Consider the following 27,246-nt stretch of genomic DNA (forward strand, 5'->3'; position numbering starts at 1 on the left):
CGAAGCGGCAAATTTTGTAGTGAAAATAGAAAGACAGCAGATATCAATCGAGAAAGTTGTGCAAAACACAACCTTGGAACATCTTCGGCGTCTTGCAAGCGCGCGCGGATTTTATGTAAGAAAGATCCCTTCACTTGCGCGCGCACATCTAATGTGGCGCTTCTTTGCTAACACTTCTTTTTCCCCCTCGCGAGCGACAGAGAGAGACAGTGCAGCTGCGGAGGCAAAAAAACAACCGCCAAAAAGGTGATTATAAAAAAGAAAATAATGTAATAATCTTGCATCTCTGTCTCAATCTTCCATCAGATATTGGACACATGGAGTCTCTTTGTTTCTGCCAAGACACTCGCACAGACACTTTGTATGGGAATCTGCAGGAAGTTGCAAAAGGTTCGGCGAGAAATACTGCCTTATTTAATTAACTTTCCCACCAAATCTGTGGAAAATCTTGCACAAATATTTGATGTCACATAATTGCGCCCAGTGGCATGGTTTAGCGAAAATGTCGTCTAATCTTATCGAGAATCTCATCTGGAAACTCACTGATTATAATCATGTGCACTGGCCATTGATGATCAGGTGATAAAAGATGATATGAGAACGTAGGAAATTCGCCGACTGCTCAAAATGCTTGTTATTCAGTGCAATTTACACCCCAATTCAGCTTTATAGACCTCGTTTTTTATTGCACTATCGTAAGAGATCTGGCATTCAGCATTGTGAATCTTAAAATAGATTTTATTGATCCTCTGATTATTGAATAAACTTGACTCTTTTTACACTTTGAAGACTTAAAATTATTTTCACGGCTTTATTATATTTGGAATTGGTTTAAACTATCATTTCAAGATTTGCTTTAAACTGACATTTCCCAGCCTCAGACCTTAAAAAAAAACTCAATAAAGACATGCATTTGAGTAGTGTAATACTATAGCCCTTAATTGATGGTAATGCTGCCCCACCCAGCGAGTTGCGAAGCTAAACCTCGGGTGTGAGGCGGTCAGACGCCTCAGTTGGAGTAATGAGAAGGTAGCGGAGTGGATTTTGCAAGTGAAGATGCGAATATAAAATTCATCTTCTTACGCTTCTTAATCTCATGTTTCTTCACTCGACTGGGAGATCAAGATGAACCAGCGGGGCTTTTTCGAGCATATGAATTATGAAACCCGCACAAATTGAGTGGTGTAAATGCAAAATATTCCGGTATACGATTAGAATGAAAATGTGATAAAAATTGTCAGTCCGCAGTGGAAATGAAGCGTGATTTTCCACTTTTCGCCATGGCACCAATATTGTTGGATTTCCTTTTAGACTCCGCGTGTTGCAACTGATCTGCGCGTCCGTAATAAATTCCTGGGCAACATCTGCCGAGGAGACATACACACACCATCTCTCTCGCTCTCCCCCTTCTGCACGCCAAATCTCCACATTTGGCAAATTGGCCAGAGAAGTTCGAGCCTCCTCCACTATTGTTGTGAGCCCCACTCGCGTTCTCGCGCGACTCTCATGCAGATGCCCGTATAAAGAGGCATCCGTGGCGAGCAGCAGCCACACTCCGTCACAAGACCTTTTTGGATACACCTTCAAGAACCATGAACTCCTTCACCGTGGTAAGTCCGCCTGTGCTGTGCAATTCTGTGATCTTCTTTTTGCTTGTGAAAGTGCGGCGAATGCAATTTTCGCCACACACATTTCGAAAGGATTATTGTGCTGTGCATTCGAATCACCCGCGATCACTTTCTTCTCCGGTTTTGGGATGGCCAAATTGCGAATTGCCCGGAGGAATTCTGTGAGCAGATGAATGTGTAGTGAGTGATGACACCTTTCTCCTCCTTGCAGTTTTTGGCCTTCGTATTGGTCACGGTGGCCGTGGCTGAGCCGCAGGGATACAATTACCAGCGCCCGTCGGGAGGCGGCGGCGGCGGTGGATTCAGCTCCGGCGGCAGCTTCAGCTCGGGCGGCGGGAGTTTCAGCTCCGGCGGCAGCAGCTTCAGCTCCGGTGGCGGCGGCGGCTACCAGGCTGTGCCACACGGCACGCAGACGTCTGAGGGCCAGAACGTCGACCCGCAGCTGCTGGAGCAGATCCGCCAGATCCTCCTGAAGGAGGAGAGCCAGTCCGGCGGACACGGGGGTGGCGGCGGCGGCCACGGCGGCGGCGCCCCATCTGGCCAGTATGGAGTGCCATCACCCCAGTACGGCGTGCCATCCCACCAGTCCCGCGTCGTGGGCATCGATCTCGAGGGCGTGCGACAAGCCATCCAGGTCGCGCAGTTCCTCCAGACCAGTCATTCTCAGTCCTCGGGCGGATTCTCCGGCTACCCATCCGGAGGCGCCTCGCGGCCCAGCAGCTCCTACGGCGCCCCCTTCTAAGGCCCCAACACCCAGTCCTCGTCCATCCCACCCGCAATTCCCACACTCCTGACCAACGGCCACCATTACGAATCGGATCCCATAAACACGGAAGTCGAGAATTTCATCACTGAGTGAGTCTCTCACCATCTCAGAGACTCACACGCGTCCCTCTGGCTCCAGCCCAACAACATCTCAGCGTCATGCCGCCGATTCTCCCACGGGGAATCCCTGGCCAGCACGTCAATCTCTCTCTCTCGCGTGCGCCCGGGCTTGCGGAGTCCCTCGAGTGGGCAGAAGAGGCGGACAATGATCGCGGACGCCAGAGGATCGGTCTTTTAGACAAATGTAAGAGTGAGGAGTTGGAGACAAAAAAACCTCTCCATCAATCTCCTCTCTCTTTGTACATAAATCTATACTTTTCATAGTGTTAAGTGTTTTTACCTATTTTTTATACTATTGTATTACCGAAAACTTATTTTACAAATGCTGAGAAAAAAATAAAAAATTTTGTCACCGTTCGCCAGATCTCTCTAAAGCCCATCATCGTGGCGAGGTGAAAAGGTCAAGTGATTATGGCATGCGAGAAGAAAGTCACTGTCGAGGGAGAGTTTCATGGAGATTTTCAGCAATATGCCCAAGCCTCCCAACTTTCTTAATTATCCCACTTAATTATCTAATCGTGTTTGATGTTTTCTCTCTATCACCCATGTGCACTCCTCACGAGAGAAAGACAATGCCTGCAAGAAATCCCACCGTGCGGATGAGTGCGGGGAAGGCAATTGCATAACAGCAATTCCCCATTCGGAAGATCGCGCTGGAGAGAAATGTGCACAATTTTGCAGAAGAAGATCGTCAAGGAATTTGTCGATGTGTCTCTCTGTGGCTGATGTCTCTGGACAAAGAGAAAGGATGATCTTCTTTGTGATGCTCACAGTGACTCCTTACGTAATCCGCACATCGTGCATTAGAGGCCTCTTTGGACGCTGGTGAGCGCGTCTTCCCTCCGCACATCGCAAGACACTTTCCGCCAATTTTCTGTGACCAGCAGACGCCGGCATTCCAGCGTCACCGCATGAGCTTCTTCGCTGAAAATGCCAAGAGTCAACCGCACATTTCCTTCAATTTCTCGTCCACTTTGGACAGCACAACTCTCGATTCATTGCAGTGATATTCGAGAAAAACTACATGACCTTTGACCATCTCTGCCACCACAAATCGTGATGAGAAAAAAGGCGACAAGACACCTGGCGTTGGCCCAGCTTTCGAGATTTACCTCAAAATTTCGTGAAGCCCTAAACAAATGCCGGTGATATTCAGTCACTTTCCTTCTCCCTGAATAAATCATAATGTGCAGTGGCGTAGTGCAATGACCCAATGCAAAACCTCCTGAATGGATTTCTAATGCAATTTTTTTGGGGCTACGTCACTGATTTCAGTTCCGAGTCGGAAAGACAAAGAGACTAAAATTAATGGCTTATTGTCTGCCCACCTTCACCAGTCCATCCATTCTATGCGAACCTCTTATATTCGTTATAGAAGCGTAGCTGCAGCAAAACAAACTCTATTGTTGCGTTGACTGTCTTCGGCATCTCGCGATATACTTCCACTCAGCATTGATGGGAATCTTCACACTCTCCTTCGCACTCATCGTCAGTGGAAAGATTTCAGCAATTTGCAAACATGCGCGAGAATGTGCTCTATATTGGAAAGAAAGACAAGCGAGAGACAACCATGAAGTGGAGAGATACAATTCCAACTGCGCGATTTAAGTGACTTTCATTGAGATTTCGCGATCAAGGTTAGTGATGTGGTGTGTCTGGTTCGGAGAGACTCATATTAATGCACTCTTCGGCATTCTTGAGGAGAATTCCATACTGCAATTTCCCATGCGAAAGAAATTCCACCACATGAATAATTCCATCATATTTTTTGGCACTCTAATTGTCTCTCACAAGAGAATATGATACATTTTCCTTCCCTCTTTGATGACTCACAGCCAGCATTCACAATCACACACTCTCGATCATTGTATGACAATGCGAAATCTCGCTGTGATCCTATGCGGACTTTCACTCCCCGACAGACTCGCTCATTTAAGGAGAATTGTAAAATTATTATTTTATCATTTCCTTGATTTGCAACTCTCATAAGACACGTGATTCCTGGTACAACTTGCAAATCAGAAAGAGTAACAAGTTGAAAAATCCGCAATATTTGCTTAAGACACTCAAAAACGTGTTTGCATTTCACCACTTGAGAGGCTCCAATCGACAACCTGACCATGGAGCATCTCTCTTAATAATTTCATTAAACACCGCTTCTCCGATGATGCACTTACGCAGAAAAGCGCGGTGCAACACTGCCGAAATGGCAGAGATATGTTTTGTGGAATAAGTAATTGTGCTAATGCGACAATACAATCAATAAATGTGATAATTTTCATGGCGAAAGGAGAAAATTGCCATGCGTCATCGCTTCTTTTTTGAGAAGTAACAAATTTCTTTCATTAACTAAAACCCACCGAGGCGAAAACACAATCATGAAGTCTCATTAAACGCGCCAAAGATGATCATGTGAGATAAGTAAATGTGGAACAAAAATGATCTCAAGAGGATCACGACAAATTCACTTTTCCCTCCGACTTGCGGTTAGTTGCTAAACGCATGATTACGGCAAATTGCGCTCATAAATCACCCGCCAAGGTGATGAATACCCTTTTAATGAGCATCGAAAGGAAGACTCCATGCTGATGCAAAAGGGTCAAGACTCGAGCTCCTATGGATGCTGGCATTATGTTTATTCTTCGACACAAAGATCGAGATAAACACTCTGAAAATGCGCCAAATCACTATCCAAATAAGCCCTACAAATAATGATCAAACGCTGGTAATTATCACTGGCCAAAGTCAATTGAATTCTCGTCTCTCTTTCACTCGCCGCGCGTCGAAACTTTCGGGCTCAGAGTCACGAACGACAGATTCACACTTTCTTTCTCGCGAGAGGATCCCATTCCAAAATCATATCTGCAGCTGGCGAACTTCATTGTGGCTCTAACGAGTGATTTAAACGAGTGAAAGAGAGAGAATGTCATGGAGAATCGTGGGTGAAGATGATGTGAAAATGTTATGTGTGGAGTTATTAAAATAATTCCCGTAATATATTTCCCTAATTTATCTCTTTATTTCCCGCCTCTGTGCCTAAAAACATCCCCAACAACCAAAAGTGTTTTGCTGTAGCCATGGCCTATCTCTCTTCAGAGCGTCGCGCTCTTCAAGGCATTTCACAGAAGCAGAAAAGAGCTTAACTTGGAGACCACTTGAGAATTTACGATGGCATTGTTAAATTAAAATCCGCACCTTATCAGTTATACTTTTCCAAGTAAATCTCTCTCCACAACTGAAGAATCTTCCCAACTCTGCCTTTATCACGCTACTGCGCGTTATCCGCAAGTCAGTCTTCAGCTGAATCTCCGGCAAATCGGCTAATTGCTGCCTTCTCCTGATCATCTGTGCTGAAATGAATTTTACTATCACGGACGGTTTATTGCCTCTCGGAAGTGGACAGTTTCAGGTGCTGGATTATGTTGTCTTTATCGCAATGCTGGCCATCTCCATGGCAGTCGGCATTTACTTTGGCTTCTTCGGCAACAACCAATCCACGGAGGAATATCTCCTCGGCGGACGGCGCATGAAGACTCTTCCAATTGCAATTTCCCTCATTGCAAGGTAAAAGTGATGAATTGGGCGTGTTTTTGGACATAAATCAATTGCTGTGAACGCTGTGGAAGTCTCGTTGAATATTTTAATACCTGTGAGGTGATTAGTTAATAGAATTTAAAAGTTGCGCTTAAGTGTCTAAAATCAGGTTTTATGAGGAACTCTATTTCTATTATGAAATATGTATATTTTGTGTCCCAATTATGGTCAATTTTAGTGTTCTTGGGTGTGCAATGGTTCGAGAAATAGATGAATAACAGAAAATCTTTCCGCTTTCAGCAGTATCGATGGTGAAAATCATATCCTTGAAATATATTCTAAGGATATTAATTTATTTATATTTCTTTTACATATTTGCGGTTCGGTTTCAATTTGAAATGCATTACGCACAGCACAAAATTGTTGTTCTATCGCTCTTCTCTACTGAAAGTTCAGGTTTTTGAGGTTTTAAGATCAGAGATTGGAGCGATTGTTATCTATCTATAGAGAAAAAGCAACAAATCTGCACAGCTTATTCTGAACATACAATATTACTTATTCTCTGATAGCGTGTAAATCGAATTCAAACTTGTTCTACACATTTCTCTCAGAATGAATATTCAAGTGCAGAAAAAAGCTATTTAACTTATTTTAAGTGAAATGAGATGGATATTGTTCGAGTAAAAATCAATGTGAGGAATTTATGACCGGAAAGTTCCTACTCAGTCAATTCAAAATTATTTCATTTCGATAATTTTATTTACAATCAACGTTCCCACGTGGATTTCAAGTGTTTCGTGACTAATTTCTAATCATACTCTATTCTTGAGAGACTCTCTACTTTCTGGTGGACAAAAATGTATCACGAGAAATCAATATTGTCTGTAATTGTCTAGCCAAACTCGAGTGCATGAAGTGCTATAGCAAATTCCCTGCTTTTCACCACCAGTCAAATATCTGGAGTCACAATTCTCGCCCTTCCCGCCGAGATGTACGGCTACGGGACACAATTCGCCATGATGGTGCCCTTCATGATCGTCACGGTGTCCATCATCAACTTCGTCTTCGTCCCGGTCTTCTACCACAACAACATCGCCAACTGCTACGAGTATCTGGAGATGAGGTTCAGCCCGCGCCTGCGACATCTCATGACCGTCACCTTTATGGCGAACTGCTACTTCTTGCTTCCGATCATTCTCTTCATTCCCGCCATTGCGCTATCCCAAGGTATCTCTCTTCCGCCGCGCAATCTCTTAGCATGCCTAATCTTCCTCCTCTTGCAGTCACTGGGATCAATGATCACCTGATCAATGCAATCGGCTGCTCTGTGTGTGTCATCTACACAATGCTGGTGAGTTTCGAGTGATCTCTCGAGTGGTTTTGGCTTATTAATCACACGCGAACTCTCCGAAATCTCTTTCTCAGGGTGGAATAAAGGCTGTCGTGTGGACTGATGTTATTCAGGGTACCATTATGGTGGGTGCATCTCTCGTGATTCTGATCTGCGGCGTTCGTGAGGTTGGCAGCTTATCAGAGGTCATCGATCGTGCCTACATTGGCGACAGAGTAGAGTTCTTCAAGTGAGTACATAGTGCAAATATCGAAATATTCGCCTCAAGCCTCAATATTTCAGCATGAGTCTCGATCTCACGGTTCGTGAAACCTTTCCGAATGTCGTGCTGGGCGGCGTCATCATGTGGACGGTGTACATTGGCCTCAATCAGAGCTGCGTGCAGCGAATCGTGGCCCTGAAGACGGTCAAGCACGCCAAAAGCTCCCTCTGGCTCTTCTGCATCGGATACTACATCATTGTGAGCGTCAATCTCCTCATCGGGATTACCATGTTCGCCCGATACTATCTCTGCGACCCACTGAAGTTGGGCATTGTGAACAAGCTAGACAAGATGGTGCCATTTTTCGTGCAGGACACCGTCGGAAAACTCCCGGGAATGACGGGAGTATTCATCTCGTGCGTCTTCAGTGCTGGCCTCAGCACAATGTCTGCTAATTTCAACTCCCTGTCTGGAGTGATTTACCAAGATTATGTGAAGAATCTCCCCGGATTCAGGCACTCAGAGCAGAGAGCCAGTTTCTGGATGAAAGCTATTGTCGTCCTCTCGGGCGTGTTCTGCGTTTCCGCGGGATTCGTGGTGGCCAAATTCAGCAGCATTCTCGAGATGATGATGACGATTCCCACAGTGTCTTCGGGAGCCACTCTCGGTGTTTTCTGCCTCGGCATGCTGTATCCCTGGGCGAACGAGAAGGGAGCTTTCTGGGGTGCAGTCGTCAGCATCGTCGTCACAGCTTACATGGCTGTCAGATCCAAGATTGCCGTTCTCACCGGGGAAATGTCCTATCCTTTGTTACCCAGCCGAATTGACGGTTGCGACGAGTTCGGCATCAACATCACATCAGCCGCATTCTCAGCACTATCACTGTGAGTGTATATTATTGCAGAACCTTAGAATTTGATGATCATCACTTTCATTTTCCAGAAATACCACTGATTTATCCGAAAGTCCGACTGATGATGATTCCTTCGCTTTGCACAAGATTTCTTTTGCGTGGTTCTCCGTCTTCGGCTTTCTTATTGTTCCTCTCGTAGGAATTCCAGTAAGTTACTTCACTGGATCCAATGATATCTACCAAGTAGGACGAAATCTCATCTCTCCTGTTGCTCACTGGCTTCTTCCTGACGATATCCCAGAGAAAGTGCTTCCTGTGAACACTACTAAAGCAACTATTAACACGTGAGTTTGGCAGTTTGCTCTAAAACCTCATTTCCCAATTTATCCTTTTTTCACTTGTCTTGCAGGCAAGGTGATCAAGTGAAGGAAACCACTTGGGTCTGGGAATCCACGGAAAAGGGAGAGAAATAGCAGTTACTGACGCACGAATTTAATTTTCGAATAACTCACTATAAAAATCAAGCCATAAAAATACTGCAAGCGCTTGGCCCCTTTGTGATACTCCACTAGAGCCGGTGTTAACAAATAGAAACCACCGAAGAAACGTACCACATCGACATGATCACCACCATAGTTGTAATTCGTGTAATTCAATGGTTTTCATGCTTGTACAAATCGGCAGGGATAGGAAAAAGGGTAGTTTTCTTAAAGAGAAGCAAATAAAGAACAGGAAAAGAAAAATTGTCTGCGATTCTAAGGACAAATGATCCCTTAAAACTCGACTTCATGAATTTTATGGGTTGTTATGCTAGTGAAAATCGCATTTGGCGCGAAGATGAGAAATATCGCCTGAGTTTATGCAGTTTGTAGTGCAAACTTTCCCTCCAAAAAAGTGTCTTCTTCAGTGTGGATGATCTTCAGCGAAATTGGCACAAAACGCGAGAAAATGGATGTAATATCAAACAAGCGCACAATATTTGTATTTGTAGACATTCTTGAGATTTCACATTGGATAAATTATGTATTCATCAATGTCAGAGTTACCACCAAGGTGACTGGCGAGAGACGCACGAGTGATAAGCCTAGAGGAGTGCGTTGGCGCGACTAATGAAATTGTCTCTACTTTCCGTGGACAATCAACAATTTAGCCGGCGATTAAAATGGCAGTGGAGGATTATTATTTGCGTTTAAATCAAATTTGTTTAATTCCCTCAATTGCCGAGTATGTGGAATCTTCCTTCGGCTGGTCAGGAGTGGCCGAGCGATTTCGCGCGCGCGATATCTCAGCCATGTCTTGTAGATTAGTGGGTCAGAAGCCAGTGTCATGAAAAGCCATGATGAATTTCAATGTGTCTTTTTTCACCCAAAGTGAAAAGACGACAGGGAAAAAGCATCACTGTCAGAGAGCAAAGCAGGTGAAATGAAAAGAATTATGCAGAACAAGAGTCTCGCAGAGTGGTTATTTTCTCTCATTGAGACGCCTCACGGCCAAACGGTTTAAGCTTGCCTCACATGGAAAAAGATTCATTATCTCTTTTTCAAGAGGCGAGAACGTGTTTCGGCGAAGAACTTGATTTTTCATCCGGAGAAAAGAAGCAGTGTTTCGCCATAAACAGGTGAGATTTTTCACAGCAACGCGTGCGATGGCAGAAGCGCGATCATGCTATGATGATGGTGAGACAGCTCCAATAGAAATCAAAAGTGGAACATGAGAGACAATAAAAGGTATTCGCGGCATTCACACAGCAAATTCAGAGTAGAGCAGAGATTTAGGCCTCACGAAGATCGCCCCAAGATCGCCTGCCATCACCCGGAAGAGTGTCCCTTGAGCATCCCTGAGAGCCTCTCTCGGGATGCACACCAACACATGGGCATGCGCCTAATGAAGTGGAATGACCAAGAAATTTCTTTCGAGTGAAATTCTCGTACACTCACGATCACCGTTGATCGCGCTGCCGTTTCCATCGTCCGGAGAGCCACGAGTGCCCCATAAATGTACACACAGTTGAGTTTCCATTTCGTAGGCACTCACTGAGCCAGTCAGTTCGTTACCATCGAGGTGTTCGCATCGGTGCTCCGTGGCCTCACTCCTTGCAGGGACGCACTGAAGATCACACACTCTGTGTGCACCGAAATCTTGCGACGCAATTCCAGTCGATCGCGTGAAATAGTGATGTGTTGTGATAAAAAATGATTCTCACCAGAATCAACAGGTGATCCTCGAAGACGCGCAGTGATTCCTCGCGAGGATTAACGTAATCCTTGCACTTCCCCCATCAAATTTTGGATTACTAAACGCACCTCCAGTCCAGCGACACCAAAAAGCAACACGCCAAGGGATCTGCTGAATAGAATTGGAGAAGAATAAGCAACAACTAATTGCCTGCAATAGAGGAATACCACGAAAAGACCACGAAGAATAAAATTGTGTTTAATAGTCATTTCTTCTAACAAGCCTATGAATATTGTGAGTGCTTCAGTGGATTGAAAAATTGGTGAGGCTTTTTTTTCTACAATTGCCTAATTGATAAGAATCTGCTGTGGTGTCTGTGAACGCGGAGAGACACAAGTGAAGCCAAGTGCGAAAAAGACATTGTAAAGAATTTAATTTCCCTGGCAGAAAATAGTCAATCGAGTAAGAAATCAAGGTGAGTGCTTCCAATGATCAACACATTCCTATGCACTTTTGACCGCCGAGCGGCCACTGCGTCACCGAATGATTGGGGAGAAAAGGGCGAAAAGGGAGAGAATGAGCAGGTGGAAAACACATAATTTTGTCTGTCGACTCTCAGGTACACGAATTCCTGACTCACACTCGCAAAGGCGCTTTGCTGAGGGTCTCCGAACACAAAAAAACATAGAACCTTTGTTCACCCACAACGAATCCTCCGATTCAAGGAATTGATCTCTCCCTTTCGTGAAACATCTGTGCAGTCACTTTCTCGGGAATCGCATCCTTGCTGATGAAGAGGAAAGCTGGGCAATTTGAACTGTTGATTTGATATCAGTGGAGAAACTAGAAAATCAAGCCTTACATTGCTCAAGTGCAGTATTTTCAAACGTTGTCATAAATCTCTTAAAACTAGCCATTAATTTCCTGAAATATATTAAAACCACAATATAGAGGAAGGCGGGGACAGTAATTGTCTTTGAATTGCAATTTTGAGCCTCTCAAACTACTTATGAGTTTAAAGCTTTAATCCAATCAGCTGATTTTGATCAGAAAAGTGTCTTGTCACACCATTTTCATGCATTCTCGAGGCATTTTTATTAGAATTCCTCAAATTTCTCACTATGCAAGTAACATTCTTAGAAGATAGTTTCTCTCTCTTGTGGGTCGAGAAGGCTTTTCGCATTTGTTCTAACGTCTCTTTTTCTGAGGTCTTGGAATGGTGAAGTGAATATTTTGTGTGCTGCGTGAATCAATGATCGCCGTTTTGCTGTAAGCGATCTTCTTGATAGAATAGAAGAAGAAGAACGGAATTTCTATAAATTTCCTCTTTACCAGAGTGAACGGAACTTTTCCGTCAACCTCCAGATTTTCATGTTTGCACTCTTGAGATGATCTCAAGGTGTGTTTGGCAGCCACAAGATCGTGTTCCAGGTGAAAAATCAAATGTGATCCCGTTACTTATAGAAATTTAATAGGCATGCGCTTGAGAAAGTGCACCTTAGACAGACCCAATCCATATTTTCCTCCCCAAGACGATTTTGCGCAATCAAACAAGTGGAACACGCACTCCATAACTTGTGTGTATATAGTCATGAAAATGTATTCCTAAAAGTTGTGAGAGAAATATAAAATTATTGACATGAGAAATTATATAATTTCACGGATATTACCTGCACTGAGTGTACTTCTTTTCTCTCTCTTGCTGGCTTTTTTTTCTGCCAATCCTCCGCTTTTTCACCCGCTGAAATGCTGTCACTGAAGAAAAAGTCAATACGAAAATTAATCAAATTTACTCTCCACATCTCTGCAGCGGAAGTTTTTTCCTTGTGCACACAAACACACCATTCATTTCAATTTACTCTCATGAAGTAACAATTAGCAGATATTTCTGTAACGATCACACATTTCATCTCATTCACGTGAAGTGGAAAGAGCCGTCGTTTTCAATTAATTTCCCCTCCCGCACTGCCTAAATACCACGCATGACATCCAAAGTTTGCACAAGGTGAACTTTTACTGCGCCCAAGTGGACAAAATTGTCTGCGCAGCGCGAGTGAAAATCCGATCGGTTTTCAGGAAGGCGCTGAAGAAGCGCCTCAGAGTTCCACCTTGACCTCCGCGATCCGCTCAACGCTGCGGTCTCTGGCCTCTTCCATCCGCCACGCAAGAGACACCGAATATTGGCCGCTGATCGAGTGGCAGTAAAAGTGGGCCACGTGCCTTCGAGATGCGTCACACAGCTGATGACCACAGCGACCACATCACTGACCATTTTATTTTGCCACGGAGAAATTCTCTCTCCCGCCTCGAGGGCAAATCTTTCTCCACGACGCTTCGGCCTGTCCCGGGCCCATTTTTCCCCAGTGAAATTTCCCTATACGCAAAACCATTCTGTTTTGCACTTGAACTCCACTTCATCTTGTCACATTTACCTATCTCACCATCGCCGCCACGAGGCAAAGTCCAATCATTGTTGAATTGCACGTGAAACTGATAAATTGAGAAATCCACTTTCGATAGAAATCAGTAACTCACACTCCCTCGACTGTGAAACACGATATAAAGAGATTAAGAACTCTACCTACATTTAACAGCACTAAATGCAACATAGCGAGCATAGCAGAAATGTGAAATTTCATTCATCAAGTTCATTGGACATTCTTTAGACTCTGTTCGGATAATTAACACAACTAAATATTCTCATCAATAATCTTGTAAGCAAAAGTTTCACTTTACCGAAAGAGAAACTTCTTCCTTTTATCCATAAATTGTTTAGCCATTCCGTGGTGAATTTAAAGCGAATTGTATCCTAATCAAGTAGTGAATTTCAGTACAGAAAATTGATGAAGAAAACAATAGAATTCTTATCATATCACGTATAAGTCAATAGAATGAAACTAACTTCACGTTCATAGTGATCTTGTTACTTACAAAATATTGAAGAAAAAACAAATAAATTCAAACGCTCATAGTGTTGAAAATTTGAAGGTTCACCATAGTCAAAAACAAGATTCATAATTATTCCATTTGAGATCTCGATAAACAACAGAGTTCATCTGAAAATCATCTCCCAATTTGCTGTTCAATTTTTCAGGTCAATGAAAACTCCACTTGTTTGGGAAAATGTGGGAGTTTGAAAATCGATTTTAACGAAATGGCAAACCTAATTGCCAGCCGTAAATCAAAGTCAGCAATTAACTTTCCCTAAAAGGTGTTATTGTCTTGTGATACCTAATTAACTTCCATATCGGCATAAAACGAAACTGCATTCACTGATGAAAAATTGATTTTTTTTTTATTTGTGTGAGAATTTTCCTGGGGAATTTCTTAAAACCGACAAAACCTTGGTTGAAATTATATCACATTACCACCCAATAGCAACGAGTTACAGAATGAATATTTTTTCTGCGCGAAGGGAAAGACACTATTAAGAAATTATAGCGAAAACAATCAAGGCGAAATTGCGCAAAAGCCATTTTGTTATTTATTTGTACTAAATAAGACACACAAAAGTAGGATCGAGATTAAGCTATTCTGACATCTTTTACGAGATCAACAATGATCAACGATCTTTGTTCCGGTCTAGATGATGATGAACAGTAATGAACAAGAGTTTTCTTAGCCTTGTTTAGTTCAGTGCGATCAGAAGATCTGGCGAAATGTCACTCCGGAGGAATTTAGAAAATTTTCTTCACACACCCGTGAAGTAATTGCATTGAACATGTTTCGCCTTCTACTAATTTATAGTGCATATTTTTTATTAACATCAAACTCACAAATTTGTGGCTACACCATAAATTTTTACTTCCTCCATGAAATGCAGTGGAGCACGCCAGAGAGTTTTGTTAAAAGAGTGCTTTTCTCGGCATAAATTTTGCATTTCAGTTTAGCCTAAATGTCTATCTTCGCAGTCGATTGAAGAGACGTCTTTTTTGAAGGCTTGTCTCAATATCTCATGATAAGATATGAAATTTAAATTATATCGCTTCACAAATCCTTCACTTTTCGGCTGTTGCCGCTTCTGTGGACAAAATTTATGTAATTAATATTTATATTTCATGGCGGCGAAGAGAAAATGACTCTTCGATTCGAGACCATCAATTGCGACCGATAAATTTTCCTCATGTCAGTTTTTCAGTGAAAAAGAGACTCACCATGCAATTGGCAATTAGATATTGTTATTGCCTGTACTTATGAAAATAATATTGTTCTTGAATTTCAGGGTTGAGGCAGCAACATGATTGATATTGACATCTTTTCACTTTCAATGCACAAACCATTTGAGTTCCAGCGCGTGCATTTCGCATGAAAATCACAACCCGGAAGTCAAGCTGAGAAATTGCAAATATTTCTCGCACATGTGAAATTTTCATTCCTCTCGTTCCCCAAAACTGCCCTCTAATGCCTTGACCTTCTGATGCCGTGTTGTCTTGCAAGTCCGGTCCCAGAAATATCCACACAACAACACAATGCGGGAAAGTTTTAACTCTTGATTTTTTCCAACTGGAGCCAGTCTTTGATCGTTAATTTTGCCACTCTGCGAGTGTCCAAAAGAGAAAATCTTCCTGGCCACTGAATGAGAACTCGAGGATGGCCTTTTGCCCAGTGACTGTGTGACCAAATGGCATAATTAAGTGTCCATCGACTTTGTCTCAATGATTTGATCTCCTTCGGCGGGAAATCAGTCAGCAATGATGTGAAAATGATTGTGCTGAAATACAGGAAAATATCGTTAAAATTTCACGGAGTTGTTCACATGCCACTGATTTTAGTGCCATGAATTTGACAATGACCTAAAACGCGACACGCTTCCAAAAGTCTCTCCTCTTCCCAGCAAAATACACAACATCAGCGATATCAACCATTTATATTGACGATCGTGATCGAACTTTTCTCTCAAATCACACACGCGATCAGTTTGATTTCTCCCCAGTTTTCTGCACAGCACAAGACTTATTCAGATGACAAATTTGCAAACGCTTGAATAAAGTACGAAAGTGAGAAATTGTAACAATCTGACAAATCTTTCAGCCAGGAATTAGGTGGAAAATTATGCAAATTTCCTAATTTCTATGCACAAGCACGAGTGCTAATTTGAGACATTTTGCAATTTTTTCCATCCACCACTGCTTTTTGTTTCCACTTAAATGTGAATAAATTAGCCACATGCCTCAAATCACTCGAAACAATGCAATTACTTTACTGCATGTGCTTTTCCACCCAAAATCCCGCCACTTTTTCCTTTCCTACACTCGCCAAATCGCGTCAAGGAAGCAGAATTGAACGTGTTACTCTACTCACAAGGCGCGTCTCCGATACAAGAGCTATACTAACTAATTAAATCGCTTTGTTTTACACGAAAATATTAAATGTCCGGCGTTGAAAAGCAATTAACTTGTATGGATATTTCTATAATATGGAAAATATACTTTTGTTACAGATGACTTGTGGTGTTTCCTTCGTCGATCGAGCACTTAATCGATCGTTTTACAAATTGGGCTTCTTCATTGGCCGCCATCCGGGGTATTTTCTCATCGTGCCAGTCCTCTTGGCTCTGCTCTGCATGACAGGGTAAGTTCAGCCTTGTGCTTCTTACAGTGACACTTGACAATTCTAGTTCAATTGCCGCCTTTCAGGTTTGATCAAGATCAATAACTGGGTCATTAATTTGGGAGCGAGAATATAATTGAAAAACCCAGATTTCAACAAAATTCATAAAGGCTATAAATAAATACCCTTAATTTGCAGTCTTGATCTCAAATTGCGTGTTTTTTAATCACAATTTTCATAACACAGTCAAAACTAGACTCAGTTTTGCATAAATATTTAGAATTCTCGCGAAAATACAATTCCATACGCAGCAGAATATCTAATTTTCCATCGCCATGATCTGTTTTCTCAACAATAACCTCCTGAGGATGCACTAATTGAGTGAAATTTGCAAAGAAAATAGCTCAGGGCTTGAAAAAATGATAAATTACATACATATTTGTGTGAAGAGAAAATCGATTTTCTCTTCAGATCTAATCCCTGAACTCTGTATTTGCCAGAGTGCATTTTCTCATAAATCTCCCAAAACTGTGGCACGCGGTTTTCACAGTGCAAAGGCATTTCACCTCGCGAGAACGCGAGACGAAATTTTCTATTTCACTCGCACGAGAAGATCTTAAGATTGTCTTGCATTGCATCACGAGCATTGCTTTATGATCGTAGACATAATCAATTTTTACCTGACTGGATAATACAATTGCAAAGCGAGCTTTTTGGGGTCGATGCAATAATTTCGTGTGAATATTTGCCATCTTCTCACGTGTGCGTGAATTGAAAATGAAAGAAAAAATCCAGTGCGTGTGGAAATTCCTCAGGCGAGCCACACGAGACAATATGTTGCACACTATATTTTCCCGGCAAATATGAAGAAAGTTTTTTCACTCCCATCTTCATCTCGATTCACTTCCACAGCGTTTATCCATAAGTAAACTCTAATTATTGCTCTCTCGCTTATGCTCTTTTCCTGGATTGCCCGGCGGAAAACAGGTATCAACAGATTAAGTATGAAATTGATCCAGAGTATCTCTTCTCGCCCGTTCGCGGGGAGGGCAAATCCGAGAGGGCAATCGTGGAGCAGTACTTCAAAGTCAACTACACCCATCGCTTCAATGTGGGACGCATAACACGACCAGGTGAGTGGAAAACCCGCGGGATAGAATTAATTGCAGCGAGAAAAGTGCTAATTTTCACCTCCATATCGCGATTCACCCCTCATAAATCAAATGGGTTTCGGTGTCTCGCTGCTCATCTAATGAAATCACTCCTTCCATATATTGCTTCTTGCGTCGCAGTGCAGGAAGTGGCGGCACCACAATTTGCATTCCACAGATCGTCTCATTTTAAGCGCAATTTCAAATGATATGAGAAATTCTTACCAAAAAAATGTTCAACTCTTTAGTGTGCAAAATTTATGACGCTTGCAATAATCTTTCTGGTGATTAAGACACGAAATTTCAGCGAAGCATTCAAAAGCTAAACTTGAAAGATTGATTTTCATTCTGTTATGGCGCCATGAAATTTTTAAACTAAGTCAATACCGAAAGGAATCTCAAAAGCCTTCCAGAGTTTTCTTCAACTTTTCATCCTTTCTGAATGTTCCGTCAAGCTTAAATCTTACATTAAACTTAGCTTGACTAAATGAATCGTTCACTGCTTATAAAATCTCCGTGTTAACATGTAAAACCTTCACTTTGATTCAAAAGTTAACCAAGAGTGTCCGAAAGTACCACAGTCTCGCACAAATCCATCGATGGACAGTGAAAATATCCACCCACCTCTAAAAATTGGTCAATTTCTTTTCGCTTTTAGCAACAATTGCTTTCATTCGGACAAGCTGAGGAAACATGACATGGAAAAAATCAGGGGGAAAATGAAACTTAATGATATTTTTGTAATAATTCATAAAATCATCAATTTACTTTCATTTTCCTTATTTCATCCAGCGGCATCTTAGAGAAATTTCTTTTCTCCTCCAACAGTGATTGTCGTAAATTTTATATCACATCCACTTTATTGAGATCACCTTTTGGTTCGCGCACACATCGCACATTAATTCTCTTGGGCGATCTGTGGGAAGCCTTGTCCGCTGATGATATTTCTGACCAATTTGAGCATAATTGCCACTGCGGTGCACTCGATTCTTTGATTACTACTACAAATGAGTGTTAAGAGAGCACAAAAAGTTGTGAAAAAAATTAGAGGCAATCTCAATTGCAGCACACTAAAATATCATTGACCGAAATTGAAACAGGTTCGCGTCGATCTCGCTGAAGGAGAAGAAAAATCAATGCCTCGGATTTTCGAAATCATTTTTGGTCTTGTTCATTTTGCTTTATAATATACATATGTTATATATCATCACGCACACATCTTGTTGATTTGTGAAGATCACCACAAGAGAAATCAAATGAGTGCACGTGACTCGATCAGCATAGCATCGAGCAATCAGTGGAGAGATCTCGTTGAGTGATGATCACGTAGAATGGATTTACACCTGCAAAGATCTTTAACCCACATTCCATGCTCTGTTCCAGAGATTGATCCCTAACAAGACTTTCAGAGCCGCTAGACTTTACAATTTTCTCTCGATCGCAGGGCGATTTGGGCGCGTGATCGTGACGACGAAGGACGGGGATGAGAACATGCTGCGAAGGGAGGTGTTCCAGGAGCTGAGAATCCTCGATGGCATCATCCAGAACGCCACGGTGCACTACGACGGCGAGACCTTCACGTACCGCGACGCGTGCGCACGTTGGCAGAATGAATGCTTCACGAATGACATCCTCAACTTGGATCACATTATGACTGAAGTGAGTTCGATAGTCACGTACTCGCATAAATCATTTCGATTCTCATTGATCTCTTGGCTAAACAGATCGAGACGGGGGAATTAAATTTAACCTTCCCGGTGATGTTCAATCCAGTCACGTGGGACGCGCATGCATTTCCTGTTTTCTTCGGCGGCACCAAACTCTCCGCCGAGAACACTATCATCAGCGTTCCGTCGATACAACTCGTCTACTTTGTCACGGCAGACACAAAAAGGCAGGATATTAGGTGAGTGCGCCTGACCTTTACGCAGAGCTCCACAAAAGCCCCAGAAAGCAAAGAAATCCATCAGAGATTTTTATCCAAATTCAAACTCTCACTTTTCAACAAATTACTAAATAATTGTTGCGTGCACTTCTTCAGAGATGATGATTTTTCTCCCCAGCAAAACACAGATGATCAAATGTTTTGATATTGCGTTCATTTTGGCAGAAAAAAGTGAAAACTATTTGGTCATGCATGGTATAAAATTGCAAAAATTCCCTGTCCATCATTATTGGAATAGTTAGGATAATATCGCAGCTTTTTCTCTACATCGTCAAATAGAGAGATCTTTTCAATATTGCAGTGTAGAAAGTTTTCCGCACTGTAGAATTCTTATAACTAATTAGTTTGGTAAAATAAGCAATACTAAAAGTGAGATTGCAAAAATTATATTCTTCGCCAGTGAAAGAAGAGATTTCATAAAAAATACTTTTCACTTTTTACAATCAAGCATATTCAATAGATTGCTCATGTTTTTTAAGCTGTCTGATTAATATGAAAGTCTAAATCACTCACCATTTAAATATTTGATCTTTAACAAGGAAATTTTTGTAATAGCGAAGTTTTTGGTCAGCCTGTATGCAATTGATTGCATGAAATTTCTTCCCTATACAAATGATATTCCATTGCAGAGGCGCTGAATGGGAAGAGGCGTTTTTGGAGGCTGTGGGAATCGCCCAAGACACGGGCGTCTTCAAGCACATTTCAGTAGCTCGATTTGCATCACGGACACTCGATCATGAGTTGGAGAAGAACACACGAACTGTTGTGCCCTACTTCAGTTCCACCTTCGTTCTAATGGCGATTTTCAGGTGAGCATCCATCAGTCGCCCCTCACTGGAGCCCTTCATTATCGTTCTCTTCCTTAGCGTTCTGACCTGCATGATGGGCGATTGTGTGCGATCCAAGCCGTGGCTGGGCTTGATGGGAAACATTTCAGCGGTGATGTCGACAATGGCAGCTTTTGGCTTAGCCATGTACCTCGGAATTGAGTTCATTGGAATCAATTTAGCGGCACCATTCTTAATGATTGGTAAGTGGACTTCAGAGAATAACACTCAGACTCATTTTAACCTCATCATGTGCGCTCCCCCCAAAGAGCAACAAAACAAGACACAACGCGCGCAAAGATAATCTCTCAATTATGAAAGACAAACATGGCAAACGGAAGAATTCACCCAATGACTCTCTCACTTTCAATTCTCTCCGCACAGCAAATGCCTCACATAACACATCTCTGCGATCTGCGGGCACTCGCTTCCTCATGAGCGCGATTCAAAAGTGATTGAGATGTAAAATTGGGCGATAGGCTTTATCCCAGCACCAATTAACATCACGTGTGCTGAACTCTTTCTTGCCCTCCCGCCAGTTCAGCCATTACACCACACAAATCTCCACAAAGTTGCATTTACTCCCCCCTCCCCACCTTTCGCGGTGGTCAATTGAATTTGCAATATTCAGTGGAAAAAACAGTGGTTGGAAATTGCACTGAAAAGTGCCCTACATTCGAATGCACTCGCCATCCTGGTGATAAAGTGATTGCATAATTCGCGCCTCATTAATCTAAATGATTCTCACAGAGAGCCTTCAGCAGCACTTTTGCATGCCACCTGTGGGTAAGAAAGTCCGCCAAATGGTGTGGAAAATTCACGCACCGCCAGGGAAATGGGTAATAACAGTGCACTGGGAATTGGAAGCACTTCTCAAGCTAGACGGTACAAAGTGTGCCCAAGGATTTCAAACACTCTTTGTCTGCGTCTTCACATTCTTGTGACATTCACAGACTTTATGATCGATTTGTGCAATATAATGCGGAGAAGGCATCAAGTTGTAAAAGAAGACAACACTGATGAATGGGACGTTCCGACCAAAAATGGGACACTTTGCTTGCATTCCGCGAATATTAATTAATCCGACTCCAACTATTACCTCACGCAGTTACAATGAGTGTGAATCTTGGCAATCAATTGTGATGCGAATGGGTAATTGGCACCAAGAATTGCTCTCTTGTAGAGGCGCTCATGAACCTATCGAGGAGGACAGTGAATAAACTGACTCAGTGTCTCAACAAAATCGACGTTTAGATTTTTTTTTGACTCAATAATTTGCATTTAACGAGCCACGCACTCGTTTAATCCAGCAATGAGCACAAAGCCTAGACTTTCGCACATTTACAGTGTGATCAAGCTGATTTATCACGCAATATTACTGCTCTTTTACATGCAGTTTTGAGTTTGTATTAAAATGACAGAGACAACTTAATAATAATGAGCAACTCAAACCTTATAATTGTTCAATTAATGTGACTCTTGCTATAAAGCAGTTCCTTTTTGATAAACAATTACACTATGAAAATTGCTCATGTTAAAATTAATGTGACATCGGAGTATCCGAATAACGGCGATATCACACTATTTATAATGCATCACTTTATGGTGTGATAGATCGGTAAAGTATAGGCATTAAATTGATTATTGGCCTCAAATATGTTTTCTCGCTTTTGAAACACAAAATCGGATTATTTTGTGAACGGCAGACAGAGTTTAACGATGAGTAATTTATTCATTGATCGCTCAATTAATGAGCACATCAATTTCTACTGTTGAACTGGATGTTTTGTCTTCTCTCTGGACAGGCATTGGAATTGACGACACCTTTGTCATGCTGGCGGCCTGGCGGCGGACATCGGTGAAGGCCTCCGTGCCCGAGAGGATGGGGCAAATGCTGTCCGAGGCTGCGGTCTCCATCACCATCACGTCGTTCACGGACATGATCTCCTTCTGGATAGGCATCATCTCGCCATTCCCGTCCGTGAAAATCTTCTGCACGTACAGCGGCTTCGCGGTGTGCTTCACGTACCTCTGGCACATCACCTTCTTCGCCGGATGCATGGCCGTGTCCGGCTACAGGGAGCATCGCAACCTGCACGCGATTCTGGGCTTCAAAGTCTCGCCCGTCTCCGTGGCAATCAAAGGTGAGTTTTTTGCGCCTCTTCCTCGCCTTGGACGTGTGCACAGATAGAGTGAGAAAAAAGCTCAAGTACTCTGCACTCTCTGCACTTCAGCAATGGAGTGAACTTTCATAAAATAACTGTGATGGTCTACTAATGGTCAAAGAACGCACGCAGAGTCATGTGTTTGCGCTGAATTGCAAAAGATATAGTCAACCTTGTCTCGCTTAAACTCACCTGATTTTTTTTCTCGACCAATTTTGCCTTCTACAAACGGCGCGACTCTTTATCCGATTAAACTTGGGCATTTTGTGGCAAATAATCACTATGTACAGCACTGTGTTTCCTTTCACAAGCCAAACCTCCCAAGATAATCTTGACACTCTGGTCAGAACTTGAGGGCATTCAGAAAGTGTCACAAGAGATCACTGGCACTTTTCAAATGCACATTTTCAGCAGTAGAGGGGAAAATGATCCACTTTGCTACTCCACTAAAACGGAAAGTTGCATTTTCTTGCCAACTACTGTCTCCTCTTATGTAAAAACACCGCTAACTCTCCTAAGCTTGGCGCCGCGGAGAGGAGAAAGATGCCGTTTTTGCGCGCGCCAACACGATAAATTCTCTTTCTACACCGCAAAAATCCACTTCGAACCGAAATTGGATATAAGAAGAAAACAATATGTTCGCAAGAGATCGATAACATTGCCTTTTGCACAAGTCTTTTGAGTCTTTTCAACACTTGAAGCTCAATTGAGTGTTGGCAGCCGAATTTTACCTCTTCAATTTGCTTATAATTTGTTATTTTTCATTTTGAAAGCTCCTCTCGCGATGGCTATTAAAGCCACTCAAATCCAACTATCTATTGAAAGTGAATTCTTTGCAAAAAATATTGGTGAAAATATCAATGATGCAACTATTTTTTTTAATAGTTTTTTGGAAAAATCTCTATCATCTTAAGAAGAATAAAGCAGCATGAACTCTTAATTGCTGTTCATATTAGTGTTGTTCAATTTGTATTGCAAACTCTTTCGGTGCTTTATCGTGAAAACTCACGCGAGAAATGAAACTGCAGTCGAAAGAAAACCTACATTTCACTCAATATTGCAAATAACTGCAAAATTGCTTTTCAATGCGACGAGCGTTGTCATGATAATTTATTGTTGAATGAAGGAGTAGAAAAAAATGCGGTGGATTTTCTCTTAATCTCGAGAAATGACTGATATTTTGAGCACAATGATAAATAGAGTCTTGCAACAGTACAAACTATGTAATAACGGTTGAAAAAATATTGCGTCTGCTCATTTCCCAAATGAAGGTTGAGTAATGAGAATGGATGGCAAATTTTTATGCTCTACAATTTACTTGAATTCTTCAGCACGTATGCAAAGAAATGTTATGTGAAATGGAAAAATAACAACAAGCCTTTACAACTTCCACCCATCAACTTAATCAAGCGCAAATGGCAATTTTCCTCAAACTTATAATCTAATTGATTAGTCTAGTGTTTAGTTTATGAGTGGGAAAGTCAGGAAAATCGCTCACAACTCGCGATGACTCTGAAAATTGCTCAAATTCTCCAATTGACATCGCGTAATGTTCACTGGTTATTATTTCATCGTCTTTTTACCGTCCATTTCCTCAAGTAAAGGTTTTCACGCGAAAACTTCTGACACAATTGTTGGGATTACGACAAAAAATTCATGAGATTCCACCGAATCGCATTGGGTAGAAATAAAAAAAAAAACATTTAATATATGTACGAAAGAATGGGAAGAAAGAATGTCCAGAAAATTGCAACATGGTCATCATCGCGTATGATCGCTATCGATCACATAATCAATATCTCGTAATGATTCACTGTGACTTCCTCCAAAGTCAATTCGACATTCGCCTCTTCTTTTGTGTAATATTGGCGTTTTTTTCGGTCGCTCAAATGCCAATTTCTCCACACAGTCGCATTTTCAATTGCACTGGCGTTATTTGAGTTTTTAACAGTGGTCAAGACTTCTGGTGGCACAAGATCCGGTCGGTTATGTAAAAGAGGGAATGGATATAATCATGGACTACAAATTATGCAATTGAGAGTGGGAGCAAGATGATAAAGAGTTTCTATTTATATTTGATAATTTCATTCAATCTAGCCAAACGCACGATAATCTCTTGATCGTGCGCTAGAACTCCCATGATTTCTGTCCGTGATTTGGCTTTGGAGTGAGCGCGAAAAGGGGCGATCGCGGTTAATTGACACTAATGAAGTTCACACTCCTTAAGCGCAAAGATCATCCGCCACGGAGTTGACTGAAGGCGCGATTATCATGACACGCGAAGAGGAAGACATGAGAGGGAGAGAAATTGATGTAATAAATATGTGTGTTATTTGTAAAATTAATATATACACTCATATTTATAACAATACAATTTAGAAACTTGGTGGAGAGTGAGAGAATTAATCGGAATCAGGCACAATTGGATATTTCCTGATTCACAGACGTACACTCTGAAGCAAGTCCCGAAACTTGTACAGCATGCATGCCCTCAGCAGTCACAGTGAGGAGACCCGCTCGGTGTGTATTCGGAGGTGGACAATCTCATCAAGTGCCTCAAGAGAGCCAGAGATTCCCCTCTATGAGAATCTTTCTGGAATGATCGACGTGTGAATTCGCTAAATTAAATTCAACGAGGCACTCATTTCATCTCATCCGCGGGAGATGGAAGAAAATCGTGGATAAATATTCCACAGCGTGCATGCGAAATGATCAAGTGACACTTTGATCATTGAACTCTCGATCCCAATCCACTAAAGATCACTTTCTTCCTCCGCAGAGAAGCGGTCATGGCTGTACAGAACCCTGTTCACGGGCGGCATCAACCGCGAAGATCCCGACAATCCGCTGGACAATCGCGAGCACATGCTGATGGCGTTCTTCAAGAACCACGTCGCCACACTGCTCAACATGGGCTGGGTGAAGGCCTTTGTGATCCTCGTCTTCGGCGCCTATCTCCTTGGCGCCTGCTTCGGCCTCACGAAAATCAAGGAGGGCCTGGAGAGGAGGAAACTCTCAAAGGCAGACTCCTATTCAGTGGAATTCTTCGATCGTGAAGATGACTTCTACCGCGAATTTCCCTACAGGATCCAAGTGAGTCCCAATCTCCCCTTCTTTGTGGTCATTGGCTAACATTTCAATTTCTTCCAGGTGATCATTGCTGGGGAACTCAACTATTCCGACCCAGTGGTGCAGAATCAAATCGAAACCCTGACACAGAGCCTGGAGAATACGTCTTACGTGACAACGTCCCTTTACACCGAGTCCTGGATCCGATCCTTCCTGTCCTACATCGAACGGAACGGGGACTATCTCAATGTCACGATAGACAATGAGCAAAGCTTCATAGACACGCTCAAAGAATTGTGGCTCTTTCCGGGAAATCCCTTCTCACTGGACGTGAAATTCAACGAGGACGAAACGAAGATCCTTGCCTCGCGATTCCTCATCCAGGCTGTGAACATCAGCGACACGAATCACGAGAAGCAGATGGTGAAGGATCTGCGACAGATTTGCAAGAACTCTCCGCTGAACGCCACCGTCTTTCATCCCTACTTCGTGTTCTTCGACCAATTCGAACTGGTGCGTCCCACGTCCATCCAGAGCATGGTCATCGGCGCCATGATCATGATGCTGATCAGCTTCATCTTCATCCCCAACTTCCTGTGCTCTCTCTGGGTGGCATTCAGCATTGTGTCCATCGAACTCGGCGTGGCTGGTTACATGTCACTGTGGGATGTGAATCTGGACAGCATCTCCATGATAAATCTCATCATGTGCATCGGCTTCTCGGTGGACTTCACCGCACACATTTGCTACACATACATGTCGTCCAAAGCGAAGAACCCGGACGATCGCGTGCGTGAGGCTCTCTATTCGCTGGGATTACCCATTTGTCAGGGCTCCTTCAGCACGATCCTGGGCGTAGTGGCTCTGCTGCTCGCCGACAGCTACATCTTCCTCGTCTTCTTCAAGATGGTCTTCCTGGTGATATTCTTCGGTGCCATGCACGGCCTCTTCCTGCTCCCAGTGCTGCTGTCACTCTTCGGGCCCGGCTCCTGCTGCGCCTCCAAGTCAACGGAGAAGGAGATGAAGCTGTCCGCGGTGGAGAAATCCTACCCACATCCTTACTGCATTCCTCATCCGCAGCTCGCGCTCACTGGTCCCTTCGGCAGCAAGAACTTCCTGGGCGCGCCCTACAAAGCCTACGGAGACGACAAGGATTTGGGCATTGGCACTTCTGGTGAGGATTCCAGCGAGAGCAGCAGTAGCAAATCTCAGCGGCGCCAGGCCATCGAAGACGAGAACACGAGGAGACGCTATGAGGAAGGGTGGCGAAGATCCTGGCACAACGTGGCGGCCAACGGGTCATCACCCAGTCAATTCCAGCCGCCCATCATCGACATCTACGGCCACGAGTCCGAGCGCCTCTGGGCGACGGGGAGGCGCTTCTACGACGACTCCTACCTCACGCAGAGGCGCAATGAGGCCACGTACAGGCGCAACTCTGACGAGAGGACGACGCAGTACAGGACAAAGTACGGCGAACACGACGATCTGCGGTACTTCTACGAGCCCGACACGCAGAGACGCCGCTACTCGGACGAGACGAAGAGGCGCACGAATGAGGAGCGACGCCCCAGACGATACTCGCCGCCCGAGGGCATCTACAAGCAGAACCTCAACAGATCCACGTCACAACACAACCTGTACTACTCCAGGCAGCCGCAGAGGAGCAACTCGCAGCACAGTTTACGCCACATGGGCGACATGCGATTTCCCTGACGGCGCGATCCTCAGCCTCGCGCGACAATGTCCCTCCAGATTCCTCACGACAAACACCCTCTCTAGCGCCTCTCCTCCTCCACTTAGACCTGTAGCTTTAGATGGGAAGTAGATGGATATTTAACAGTATAATCATGACAAAGTTATCACACAAAAGATGGAAAGATAATCAGCAAATTCGGGGGTTATTTATGT

General features: G+C 43.1%; 3 protein-coding genes across 3 annotated transcripts; all 3 read left to right on the forward strand.

Annotated features, from left to right (window-relative positions):
• The first annotated feature begins 1,592 nt into the window (after positions 1–1,592).
• Positions 1,593–2,370, forward strand: LOC132263804 (keratin, type I cytoskeletal 10). Its single transcript, XM_059763791.1, has 2 exons — positions 1,593–1,610; positions 1,840–2,370. The coding sequence occupies exons 1-2, from the start codon at positions 1,593–1,595 to the stop codon at positions 2,368–2,370; spliced, it is 549 nt and encodes a 182-aa protein (XP_059619774.1).
• Positions 2,371–5,801: 3,431 nt separating this feature from the next.
• LOC132263686 (sodium-coupled monocarboxylate transporter 2) lies at positions 5,802–9,213 on the forward strand. The gene is made up of 7 exons (XM_059763584.1): positions 5,802–6,077; positions 6,997–7,274; positions 7,331–7,398; positions 7,473–7,627; positions 7,681–8,484; positions 8,543–8,797; positions 8,863–9,213. Exons 1-7 carry the CDS (start codon positions 5,869–5,871, stop codon positions 8,924–8,926), a joined length of 1,833 nt encoding a protein of 610 aa, XP_059619567.1. The 5' UTR covers positions 5,802–5,868; the 3' UTR covers positions 8,927–9,213.
• Positions 9,214–10,510: 1,297 nt separating this feature from the next.
• LOC132263685 (patched domain-containing protein 3) lies at positions 10,511–27,052 on the forward strand. The gene is made up of 10 exons (XM_059763583.1): positions 10,511–11,103; positions 16,069–16,199; positions 17,166–17,311; positions 18,774–18,988; positions 19,054–19,235; positions 19,904–20,083; positions 20,141–20,304; positions 21,907–22,245; positions 25,046–25,359; positions 25,417–27,052. The coding sequence occupies exons 2-10, from the start codon at positions 16,069–16,071 to the stop codon at positions 27,049–27,051; spliced, it is 3,306 nt and encodes a 1,101-aa protein (XP_059619566.1). The 5' UTR covers positions 10,511–11,103; the 3' UTR covers position 27,052.
• The last annotated feature ends 194 nt before the right edge of the window (positions 27,053–27,246 follow it).

The sequence above is a fragment of the Phlebotomus argentipes genome, unplaced genomic scaffold (genome assembly GCF_947086385.1).
Source record: "Phlebotomus argentipes unplaced genomic scaffold, Phlebotomus argentipes genome assembly contig_39, whole genome shotgun sequence".
NCBI classification, from domain to species: domain Eukaryota; kingdom Metazoa; phylum Arthropoda; class Insecta; order Diptera; family Psychodidae; genus Phlebotomus; species Phlebotomus argentipes.

Coding starts and splice junctions, on each gene's coding strand:
- LOC132263686 (XM_059763584.1), top strand. CDS start 5,869: ATGAATTTTACTATCACGGACGGTTTATTGCCTCTCGGAAGTGGACAG. Junction 6,078..6,996: donor GCAATTTCCCTCATTGCAAG/GTAAAAGTGATG, acceptor TTTCACCACCAG/TCAAATATCTGGAGTCACAA. Junction 8,798..8,862: donor ACTAAAGCAACTATTAACAC/GTGAGTTTGGCA, acceptor CTTGTCTTGCAG/GCAAGGTGATCAAGTGAAGG.
- LOC132263685 (XM_059763583.1), top strand. CDS start 16,069: ATGACTTGTGGTGTTTCCTTCGTCGATCGAGCACTTAATCGATCGTTT. Junction 19,236..19,903: donor ACAAAAAGGCAGGATATTAG/GTGAGTGCGCCT, acceptor ATTCCATTGCAG/AGGCGCTGAATGGGAAGAGG. Junction 20,084..20,140: donor GTTCTAATGGCGATTTTCAG/GTGAGCATCCAT, acceptor TCTCTTCCTTAG/CGTTCTGACCTGCATGATGG.